Source organism: Macadamia integrifolia, chromosome 13 (genome assembly GCF_013358625.1).
Source record: "Macadamia integrifolia cultivar HAES 741 chromosome 13, SCU_Mint_v3, whole genome shotgun sequence".
Taxonomy (NCBI): domain Eukaryota; kingdom Viridiplantae; phylum Streptophyta; class Magnoliopsida; order Proteales; family Proteaceae; genus Macadamia; species Macadamia integrifolia.
Window position 1 is genome coordinate 2,643,217 of NC_056569.1, and position 12,120 is coordinate 2,655,336.

Here is a 12,120-nt window from a genome sequence, read left to right on the forward strand (position 1 = left end):
TCAAGCAAGCAATCATCAATGGGGTTTACACAGGCTGAGTTAACCGTATCTAAAATCCCTATTTTTGTATTCTAGAGTGTTTATTGTTGAGAAACTCTAGATCAATGGTGTATTGGGTTGGGATTTTATTTTATTGATTTAAAATTGTGAACCTAGCAAGTTGGGGCTTGTCTAGGGTGTGGGGTTGTTGCCCTTGTCTGAGTTGCATCTCAGATTGAAGCAGGGATAAGTTCCTGGACCGTTGTAGCGGTTAAAAAGTTGAGTATTGGGGAAATACGAAACCCTATATGGGTATTCCTCCGTGGAGTAGGCACTTTAGCTGAACCACGTATATCTGGTGTTATTGTCTCGCATTTATTTTTCTACATATATTTGAAGTGCGTGTTGTGCAGAGTGGTGGGACACTGTCTGGTAGACTCAGCCACATTGTGGTGTGAGGTGGACGTGTCGTTGTTTGCGTGATTGGTAATTACGGGATTGCCCCGGCCAATCTAGAACTTGAAAATTGGAAGTTATTGCTGGGTTGCAATTAAGGAAATTTTTGAAACCACTGATTCACCCCCCCTCTCAGTGTCAACCTGGGGACATCAAGTGGTATCAGAGCCAGGTTGCCTAAGGAGGAAGCTTAACAGTTTCGGGTCTGAATACTGAGAAGATATAGATGGCATCCAATGACGATAATCGTATGCATGGAAAGATTCCTTTTTTTGATGGGTCGAATTATAACTTCTGGAAAATCAGGATGGAGGCTTACCTAAAGTCTCAAGGTTATGGAGTTTGGTTAGCAGTGAAGAACGGTTACAACCCCCCCACTATAGACATTACGGATAAAACAGAGATGAAGAAGTGTGAAGACGATGCTAAAGCAGTGAATGCACTTCTAGGCTCCCTAGTGAGCAATGAGTTTGCAAAAGTGATCGGTTGCACAACATCAAAGGACATATGGGATAAGTTAAAGAGTGTTCATGAGGGAGATGATAAAATCAAAGAGGCGAAGCTACAACACCATAGGAACTTATTCGAAAGTCTGAAAATGTCTAAGGGAGAGACCATTGATCAGTTTATGAGCAAGGTAAACGAAATCATCAATTCTATTAGAGGGTTAGGAGAAGAGGTAAAGGATGCAGTGGTGGTGAAGAAAATATTGAGATCCTTACCTGACTTGTACAACCCTAAGGTGTCTGCCATTGAAGAATCTAAAGACTTGAACACAATGAAATTAGATGAACTACATGGAACTCTGATTGCTTATGAGATGAGGATGGTCAAGCCCAAGCCCACAGAAAAGGAAGCTGCCTTCAAAGCTTTGAAGAAATTGAAAATCAATGAAGATAGTGAACAAAAAGATTCCGACGATGAGTTAATAGCTTACTTGGCTAGGAAACTCAAGAAAGGTAGAGGTAAATACAAAGGAAAACTTCCTTTGAAGTGTTTCAATTGTGATGGAATAGGGCACTTCGCTTCCAAGTGTCCAAAGAATGATAAATTGAGTGATTCTGAGGATGAAGATGCTCAAGAAAGCAAGTTCAAGAAAGGAAAAGAAGAAGTTTATTCCTAAAAGAAGAAACTTCAAGAAGAAAAGCTTAATATCAAAGAAGTGCAAGTCTTCTTCAGAGGAGTCATCAGAGGACTATAATGAGTCAGATGATGAGTCAACTGAGACACTATTTATGGCACTTGGTGATAGAGTGCAACATCAGACTACTGAAGAGTCTGAGGAAGAGGAAGAACAAGAAGCTCAGTTTGACTTAATAGCAAATTTGCATTCTGCTTTAACTGATCTCAAGGAAGAGAGGAAGAAAATGAAAGATCTAGAAATTCAGCTTGTTGAAAAGGAGAACCAGATTAGTCAGTTAAATATTACAGTTGAAGATATGGCTAAGATCAATGATGAGCTGAGTGTCAATCTATCATCCAAGGCAGAAGAGTGCACTATCCTTGAAGAGAAATTGGAGATATTGAAGACTGAGTTGGAAGAGATACAAAAGATGAATTTACAAGAAGAAACTACACCATCTCCTTCAATTACTATCTTAAAATCCAAGGGTAAAGAAATTATGATTCAATCAGTTGAAGCAGATACTCCATCATCAAGCAAAGGAAATGAAAATGTGTTAGATAAGATTTTGAGTTTTCAAAGACCTCTACATATGAAGACTGGCCTTGGATATGTGGCACATGGATCTTCTGAAGTAGTGGAGACTAAAGGCAAAGGAACTGCAGAAATTCCAATGAGGTTTGTCAAGGAGAAACAGAGGGGCCCACGAATGTTTTACAATGATGGATTTACTTCAGTTGACTATCAGAGACACAGAGGTTCTTGGCAGAGACAGAGCTTTAAAGGTTACTGTTTTGGGTGTAACTATTATGGACACAGGGTGGCAGATTGTAAAAGACAGACCAAGCCTACAACACTGACTAGCAAGAACAGGTTTGCTCCATTGTCGGAGGAAAGTGTAGAATGTTATAGGTGTCACAAGATGGGACACATTGCCAAAAATTGCAAGACCATACTTCCCCACCAAAGGCAGGAGAAAAGAAGGCAAAATGACAATTCTTCATGGAAACAAGGTCAGAGACAAAGAGAACCTATTACTGTGGCAAATAAGGCAGTATGGGTTGAGAAGAAGAAGAAAGCAGGAAGCAAGTCATTAATTGTTCAAACAGCCTTCAAAGCTCACAGCAAGCCGTCACCATGGATTCTTGACAGTGGATGCTCCACTCACATGACAGGTGATAAAGGAAAGTTTCTGAGTCTGGATTCAACTGAGAGTGGATCTGTCAAGTTTGGAAATAATGATGGTGCAAAGATAGAAGGCAGAGGCATAGTTAAGTTGGACAGAGGAAAGATCAAGTCAAACAATGTCCTATATGTTAGCGGTCTGATGCACAACTTGCTCAGTGTAAGTCAAATTTGTGACAATGGTAATGAGGTTTTGTTCACCAAGGAAGGTTGTGAAATCAAGAAAATCAAAAATGGAAAGATTGTGGCACAAGGGACAAGAACTACAGGAAACTTATACACTCTGTTAGAAGCAAATGAAGATAGATGCATGATGGGACAAGAAGATGAATGTTGGTTATGGCATAGAAGGATTGGGCATATCAGCTTCAAGAACTTAGCTAAATTGAGCAAAAAGAAGGCAGTCAGAGATCTTCCAAAGATCAAGTCTCCAACAAATCATATTTGTGCACCATGTTTAAAGGGAAAACAGACTAGGGCCACATACAAGTCAAAAGAGCATTATTCAAGTAAACTATTGGACTTGATTCACACAGATCTTTGTGGACCCATGAGAACAGAGGCAATTGGTGGAGAGAGGTACTTTATCCTATTCATAGATGAGTACTCTAGGATGACTTGTGTTATGTTCCTTAAAGACAAGACTGAAGCCTTAGATTGTTTCAAGATCTTCAAGAAGAAGGTAGAAAATGAAACTGGTAGGACAATTAAGTGCCTGAGATCTGATCAAGGGAAGGAGTTTACTTGGAATTTATTTTCTAACTTCTGTCATGAGCATGGGATTAGGATTCAACATTCTGCAGCCCGTACCCCCCAACAAAATGGGGTTGTGGAAAGAAAGAACAGGACCGTTCAAGAGATGGCAAGGACAATTTTGATTGAAAACAATGTTGCTAGGAGGTTTTGGAGAGAAGCAATATATTCCGCAGTGCATGTCCAGAACAGGTGTTTCTTTAGACCAAATGAATCCAAGACACCATACGAGCTATGGTATGGAAGGAGAGCCACTGTTAAATATCTTAGGGTATTTGGTTCCAGATGCTTCATCAAAAGGAAGGAGGACGGCCTCGGAAAATTCGATGACAGAGCAGATGAAGGGATTTTCTTGGGGTATTCTTCAAAGAGTAAGGCCTACAGATGTTATAATAAAAGATTGGGCAGAGTGGTAGAGAGTTCAGATGTAAGAATTGATGAACATGTACCCCATTCTAAACAGATAGAACCAGCAGAGCAGACTCCTGAGGACTTTTATGATGATGCAACTGTAGATGATGAAGTTGTGGAAGTTCAAAATCATATTGATGATGAGGATACAGATGTTCATGAGACTGACACAGTGACAGAAAGAGATGGAGGACCTAGTTTTGAAAAGTGGCAAAAAGTGCATCCCCCACATCAAGTCATTGGAGATCCTAAAGCAGGAATGCAAACAAGAAAGATGAAATCTACTACATATTCATTACTTTCTCAAAATGAACCCAAGTCTGTTGGGGAAGCAACTAGAGATGAGACCTGGGTGAAGGCAATGAATGAAGAGTTGGATCAGATAGAGAAGAACAACACATGGGAGTTAGTTCCTAGACCAGCCAATAAAAACATCATTGGAACCAAGTGGGTTTTTAGAAATAAGTTGAATGAAGATGGTCAGGTGGTTAGAAACAAAGCCAGACTAGTGTGCAAAGGCTATGCTCAGGTAGAGGGGATAGACTTTGATGAAACATTTGCGCCGGTTGCAAGATTGGAATCTATACGGATGTTCTTAGCATTTGCTGTTTATAAAGGCTTCAAGGTTTATCAGATGGATGTCAAGTCTGCGTTCTTAAACGGTAATCTTGAAGAAGAAGTGTACATTGAGCAACCAGATGGTTTTCAAATTGGAGATGATCCAAACATGGTCTGTAGACTAAAGAAAGCCCTCTATGGCTTGAAACAAGCTCCAAGGGCTTGGTACTCCAGACTAGACAGTTACTTATATCAGTTGGGACTTCGGAAGGGCATTGTTGATAGTAACCTATATGTTATGACAGAGAACAAAAGTCAACTGGTAGTGGTGGTCTATGTAGATGATATCATCTTTGGAGGGCAAAATGATGAGGTATGTAGACAGTTTGCAGAGCGGATGACGGCAGAGTTCGAGATGTCTATGCTAGGAGAGTTATCATATTTTTTGGGTTTGCAAGTGAACCAACAACAGAATGGTATCTTCATATCACAAGCAAAGTACATCAAGGAGATGTTGAAGAAATTTATGATGGAGGACAGCAAACCAGTAAGTACTCCTATGGTAGTAGGTTGCAGGTTGAGTTCGAGTGATGAGTCAGTTAGTATAGATCAGACTCTCTACAGGTCAATGATTGGAAGCTTGCTATACTTGACCGCATCAAGACCTGATATCCTACAAGCAGTGTGTTTGGTCGCTAGATTTCAAGCTAGTCCAAAAGAAACTCATCTAGTGGCAGTCAAAAGGATTTTTAGATATCTTAGAGGTACGATGGAGTATGGCTTATGGTACCCTAAGATTGAAAGTTTTACACTCACAGCATTCTCAGATGCAGATTGGGCAGGCAGTGTGGATGATAGGAAGAGCACTAGTGGTGGTGCATTCTTTTTGGGGCAGAGTCTAGTGGCATGGCATAGCAAGAAACAAGAATCTGTTTCTTTATCTACAGCAGAGGCTGAATACATTGCTGCGGCAGCTAGTTGTACACAAGTGATTTGGATGCAGAGACAAGTAACAGACTTTGGAATTCACAATGGTGAACCGGTGTCAATTAAGTGTGATAATATGAGTGCCATTAATATTTCAAAGAATCCAGTGCAGCATTCAAGGACAAAGCATATTGACATCCGATATCATTTCCTGAAGGAGAAGGTCAATGCAAATGAGGTGAGATTGGATTTTGTTCCTACATCTGAGCAAGTGGCAGATATTTTCACGAAAGCACTTCCCAAGGAAAATTTTGAAGCCCTTAGAAACAAACTTGGAGTTGTCACTCCACGAGCACAATAGATGGTATGTGTCTAGGGGGAGTAAGTGAGCATGCATAGAGACATCAAATCCCTATAGGATAGGAAGATGCGGTGGGCACTCCTATAGGTGAGTCTATGCAAGGGAAAATCTATGCAGGGGGAGCATAGTCACCCTTTGTATTTGTTGTCAAAGGGGGAGAGAAATGAATCAAAATGACATCTGAAGAGCGTTGCCAACAATTCCAAAGGGGGAGATTGTTGGGAAATCGAATCAATTGTTGTCATTGTTGGCAATCGTATTGTGATGGAGTCATATTGAAGGGACCGCAATCAATTCCTTGGTCTAATTTAATTTAATTAGATCGGTTCAAGTTCATTGGTCTAATTCAATTGAATTAGATTGGTCCAATTTTATTGGTTCAATTTCAAAATGGAACCCATTGGATTGGTTCAATTTCAAACTACTAATGGTGGGACCAGCTCAACATGTTTTTAAGTTAAAATAGATATTATATTCTGATATGAGTTTCTCATGTAAGTGAGCAATTAATGCCCAAGAAGACTTAAAGGGTCACTCCGTCCAAAAGAAAGAAAAAAAACTAAAAAGAAGGTGGGACCCTCCTATACAACAGAATTGCTATTTTTCTCAAAGATAGATGACAGCAGGGCATTGCATTAAGTGTTTTGCAGGCATTCAAGTGTTTTGCAGGCCAGAGTCCGAGATGGAATAGAAGTGAAACTGTTCTTTTGAAATTGAATTTTGATATAACAGGTTTCCTTTGCGTGTGACGTTACGGAATCAAGAAAAGAGTCCGATAAGTCGAGACCGAGTATAAGAGGGAGTTTTGTAGCTTTTCCTTAAAAAGATTCTGGGCTGCAGATTCGTTAAAAGAAAAATTGAAGGCAGCCAAGAAAAACAAGAAGCAGAACCGAGAAAGAGAAAGAGAGAGAGGAAGAGAAGCAACCTTGAGAGAGAGATCCAAAAGGTTGAGATGTTGATGGTTTGAGCATGTTCTTCTATATGTCAAGCAAGCAATCATCAACGGGGTTTACACAGGCTGAGGTAACCCGTATCTGAAATCCCTATTTTTATATTCTAGAGTGTTTATTGTTGAGAAACTCTAGATCAATGGTGTATTGGGTTGGGATTTTATTTTATTGATTTAAAATTGTGAACCTAGCAAGTTGGGGCTTGTCTAGGGTGTGGGGTTGTTGCCCTTGTCTGAGTTGCATCTCAGATTGAAGCAGGGATAAGTTCCTGGACCGTTGTAGCGGTTAAAAAGTTGAGTATTGGGGAAATACGAAACCCTATATGGGTATTCCTCCGTGGAGTAGGCACTTTAGCTGAACCACGTATATCTGGTGTTATTGTCTCGCATTTATTTTTCTACATATATTTGAAGTGCGTGTTGTGCAGAGTGGTGGGACACTGTCTGGTAGACTCAGCCACATTGTGGTGTGAGGTGGACGTGTCGTTGTTTGCGTGATTGGTAATTACGGGATTGCCCCGGCCAATCTAGAACTTGAAAATTGGAAGTTATTGCTGGGTTGCAATTAAGGAAATTTTTGAAACCACTGATTCACCCCCCCTCTCAGTGTCAACCTGGGGACATCAAAATGTAATGGACATGAATGACGCAATCCTTGAGGAAATTCACTTCTCAGAAGATGCTAGAACCGAAAAAACAGAGGCATATGAACTTCCTATCGGTAGCAGAAGCTATAAATAGACTTAAACTCCGTATACATTTCCACACACCTTTGAGCAGGCACCGCTCAACCAGAACAAAGCTTCTTTCATCTGCTTCCATATTTCAACCCATTTGCTACGCCGAGATTTAGTAACAATGGCGGGCGAGCTAGTTCTCTTGAGTTCCTGGCCTAGCTTTTTCGGTATGAGAGCAAGAATCGCATTGGAAGAGAAGGGTATCAGCTACCAATACAGGGAAGAGAACCTATTCGAAAAGGGCCCTTTTCTGCTGCAAATGAACCCAATTCATAAGAAGATCCCTGTATTGGTCCATAATGGGAAGCCCATCTGTGAATCCCTCATTATTGTTCAGTACATTGATGAGACTTGGAAGGACGAATCTCCTCTGTTGCCTTCTGACCCTTACCAACGAGCTCAGGCCAGGTTCTGGGCTGATTACATTGACAAGAAGGTACCATCTCTCTCTCTCTCTCTCTCTCAGTGCAATCCATAACTTGCTTTTACTTCCTTCTCTTTTTTCTTTTCTGATCTCCCATCTGTCCTCTTGATTACAGATTTTCAACTGTGTGAAGGGAATATGGAGTAAGAAGGGAGAAGAACAAGAGACAGCGAAGAAGGAATTCATAGAGGTCTTGAAGGTTTTGGAAGGAGAGCTTGGAGACAAACTTTACTTTGGTGGTCACAGTTTTGGGTTCTTGGATTTGAGCCTTGTGCCTTTCTACAGCTGGTTCTACACCATGGAGAAATGTGGCAACTTTAGCATAGAAGCTGAGTGCCCAAAGCTGATTGCTTGGGCCAAGAAGTGCATGGAGAGGGAGAGTGTGGCCAAATCCCTACCTGACTCAGACAGGGTATACAACTACGCTCTGGAGCTCAAGAAGAAGTTTGGTTTAGAGTAGAAAAGATAGAAAAGGGTTTTGGATTTCAAGCCATGTAGAAGAGTTTTCAAGATTTGTCAGTGGGTTTGGTGTTTTTTAGTGTTAATGCCTTTGGGTTTTGTTCACTTGTTCCTTTGTCTTTCTGTACTAAAGGTGTTGCTTTGAAATAAAGAACTTGAAGGATTTTGGGGGCATAGTTTATTCTGTACTCCCTCAAAAGAACAAAGCTAAATTGCGTGGTTAGCGAGCTGGGAGTGAATACACTGGGCTCAGAGGGTGGCCCATGGCACAAGCTTTGCATAATCAGTTCCTGCAAGAAACTGCCCAACCCAATAATTGCTCCTATAATTTTCAAATAAATCCAGCCTGATAAACCTGGTGTGTCAACTGTCAACCGGTGGAGCCTGGTTGGTTTGGGTCACGCCTAATCAATATCCCTCTGATTACCAAAAAAGAAGCAGTAGTATACCAAATGATCAACAACAAAATTAAAATTATGAAGTGCAACACAATAATAGATGTTCATGACACTTGACCATAAGAATCGATGACCAAAATTTCATTATTTTGAATAAAAGGATAGGATGATAATCTTAAATTATATTATATAAATCATGATTAAAATCAAGGTTTGACTGGGCCTAGACATTGACCCAAGCCCGACCCAAGCCCAACCCAATCCTATCTCAGAGTTAGTGATTTTCAACCCTAATTTGCCACAGGTTTAGAAATCTTAGCCCAAGCAAGCCCTATTCAGGTTCAAGGTGGGTTTGGGCCCTCAGAGCCAAACTTACACCCCTACTTGAAACCCTAGACTATTTAACTCAAATTAAATGGATGGAAAAGGGATCACTTCACCCACCACTTACATTTTATTTTTTGGACTAAATATAGGCATACAAAACCAGTGCTCATTCCATGCTCTATTATGTCTAATGCTTACCAAGTGGTTTTTATTTTTTAATAAAAAATGATTTTCATTATTAATTTTCATTAAATAGGCAAAAATAAAAAAATAAAAAAAATGATACCAAGTTCATCTTCTACCGCTTCACCTGAATCATTGAAGGGGTCATAGAAACATGTCACGAGATTATGATGAAGCCACCATTGTCGTGCAAGTGAAGCCACCCCAAGCCCACTTCTACCACATCCCCCGATCTTCTTCCCCCCTCTTATATCTGAAATCGTGAAACTGAAAGGGAAGGAGGGAACCCAATTCTTTCCTCTTCTTCTTCTTGCTTTCTCATCTGGGTTTCTGTAGAAACGCAACCCTAAAACGATGTAGAAGATAATGGAAAACCAAAACAAACAATGCACACGGATTTGACGAGGTTCAGCAAGGTTTCCTACGTCCCCGGTGAGATGAGATCTTGCTTCACTATCAATGGAGAATAGGGTTACAGCGCTCGTCCTCACACCTCTCAGTATTGCTTGCATTACAGAGAAAGAAACCCTCGCTACAAATATATAGTAAAAAAACCATAATCTGGATTAAACTATAATTGCCCTCAAATAAAAAATTAGAGCAGGGGGCTGGGCCCCCCTACACCCCCTGCATAGCAGGGGGGCCTCCTGCCCCCCTTGCAACCCCCACAGCCCGCTAATCGGCTAGCGGGACCGCCGTCCTGCCTGTCTAGGTGCTGCACCAGTACTCTCTGGATTAAACTGCGACGGAATACAAGGCATCATACACCAACAACTTCTTCTTCCTGCTTTCTTACCGTTTGCTTACCGTTTACATGCATCTTCTTCTTGCAAATGCCTCCAGCGTTTGTCAAGAAGTGAGTTAGCTTTCCCCTCTCTTCAGTCATCAAAAACTTTTTTTTGGGTAATTTTTAGCGCCACCCCCCAGAGAATATCACTATTATAGAGACATCCCATGTTTGAGACCAAATTACTTTCATATCCCTGCCATTAGTCTCTGCTAAGCAAGGCTTTGAAATGACGATTTAACCCTTTTGAGTAAAATACATACCTTAGTACTCACTAACCGCTGAAAGTGAAGAATGATTTACCAGTCACAGAGTAAGTCGTGAATATTGAGGTTTGGGAGTGAAAATAGTTCAATCGATTTGGGATTAGTGGGTTTAAGTGAGGATATAATAGGTACTTCATGATTTTGAAAGTTATTTTGTTATTTAGGAAAAAAAAAAAAAAAAAAAGCAGTTGATGTTAGCATTTGAGGTATATTCTGTAATAGAGACTGACGGCAAGGAGTATGAACACAATTTGGTATTAAACAGGAGGTGTCTCTATAATAGTTGGCATTCGCTAGGGGTTAGCATTGTAAATTACCTTTTTTTTTTATTTTTACACTATGATTAGGTTGGGATTCTGGATTTTGCCAATTTGTGCCTTTGAAAAAAATTGAATCAATCAAGTATAAACTTGACCTTGAAATCATCTTCTACAACAAACTTTATAATTAATGAATTATGTCATAGCAAACACTAACAAATACGAAAAAAAAAAAAAAAACAACTACAAATTCGCACAACACAAAAAGATTTAACGAGGTTCACGCACTGATGTGGCGTGCTACGTGTAAAGAAGAAAATATTTCACTATATAAAAGAGAGATTACATCCAAACAGCGGCAAGAAAACTCACTCACTAACCCTAGCTCAAAAAACCCCCCAAATTACAACAACAAGATGATAGTTCATTATATATTTCTCCAAGTCATGGGTCGATCCACCGAGTTATGGTCGATCGGGTCGAACCGTATCCAATCTCTCTGTTTCCATCACATATTTCCAAAAAAAAAAAATTCCATTTGAATCACCACCAAAATATGTCGAAACAGGTCATTCTTCAAAACGGATCAAGAATTCAAGACAAACTTATCAGATTATATATCACGTTAACTTCTTGACCAGTCAATGTGGGTCTACATAAGAGGAACAAATAGGATCAGAATATCAAACATGGGAAATGACAATACTGGTTGCTCCAAATGCTACTCTGATCTTTATCCACTTGCAAGGTTCGAGGAATAATCTGGAGCCCAAAAGCTTCTACATGTCCAGGATCATCGTAGATCAGTAGAACTAATTTAGAATTAGGATAGAAGAATGGTAGGAACCCTCAATAGCACAGAAGCGACTTGGAAGAAATCAGAGAAGAGGAGCTGAGGTGTTCTGATAGAGAATAAGAAGAACAGAGAAGAGAGGAAAATTCACACCTGACTCTATATATTTCACTGGAATCCATAATTCCCTTGCCTACCAAATCTGGTAGTCCCTAAGTATGTTACTGAAGGGCAAAAATCGCCACTGTATCATTTAACCTTCTTAGTTTGTTGGACTACTGCTTAAGTCTTAGGAGTCCGTTGAGTTATGGGAGATTCTATTTTTATTGAAGGCTTTGTTTAGTCGCAAGGGGAATGCAAATTTTTTATATAAAGTAGAATTTTTTTCCCAGAAAAAATAAATTTAGATGTTTGATTGCAATGGAAATATATTTTACATGTGAAAAAATTTCACTTAACCATTGAAATTTCCCTTCTTATTTCCCCACCAAAATAGGAAGAAAAAAAAAACCCCTACTCTCACTATCTCTCCAACTCTCGCGACTCTCACCCAGTTCATGACTCTCAACGATCTCTCTCTCTCTCTCTCTCTCTCTCTCTCTCTCTCTCTCACACACGCGACTCAGTTGAATTTGTTTTGTCCAAAAGACTTTGGGTTTGAGCCAGATGGAGTATTACTGACCTATTGGGTTTGTTTTGACCAAAAGACTTTTGGAATGGGTCTTTTAGTCAGTCGTTATCACTTGTGATCTATTACTATTTTCTTTGTGATCATCTTTTATAT

At 40.0% G+C, this 12,120-nt stretch overlaps 1 protein-coding gene across 1 annotated transcript; it reads left to right on the forward strand.

Moving 5' to 3' along the window:
- Positions 1 to 7,142: 7,142 nt before the first annotated feature.
- LOC122059306 (glutathione S-transferase U25-like) lies at positions 7,143 to 8,496 on the forward strand. Its single transcript, XM_042622022.1, has 2 exons — positions 7,143 to 7,875; positions 7,979 to 8,496. Exons 1-2 carry the CDS (start codon positions 7,561 to 7,563, stop codon positions 8,321 to 8,323), a joined length of 660 nt encoding a protein of 219 aa, XP_042477956.1. The 5' UTR covers positions 7,143 to 7,560; the 3' UTR covers positions 8,324 to 8,496.
- The last annotated feature ends 3,624 nt before the right edge of the window (positions 8,497 to 12,120 follow it).

Excerpts from the sequence above, each read along its gene's own strand:
- LOC122059306 (XM_042622022.1), top strand. The coding sequence starts at position 7,561 with ATGGCGGGCGAGCTAGTTCTCTTGAGTTCCTGGCCTAGCTTTTTCGGT. Across the intron at positions 7,876-7,978 it reads CTGATTACATTGACAAGAAG|ATTTTCAACTGTGTGAAGGG; the intron begins GTACCATCTCTC and ends TCTTGATTACAG.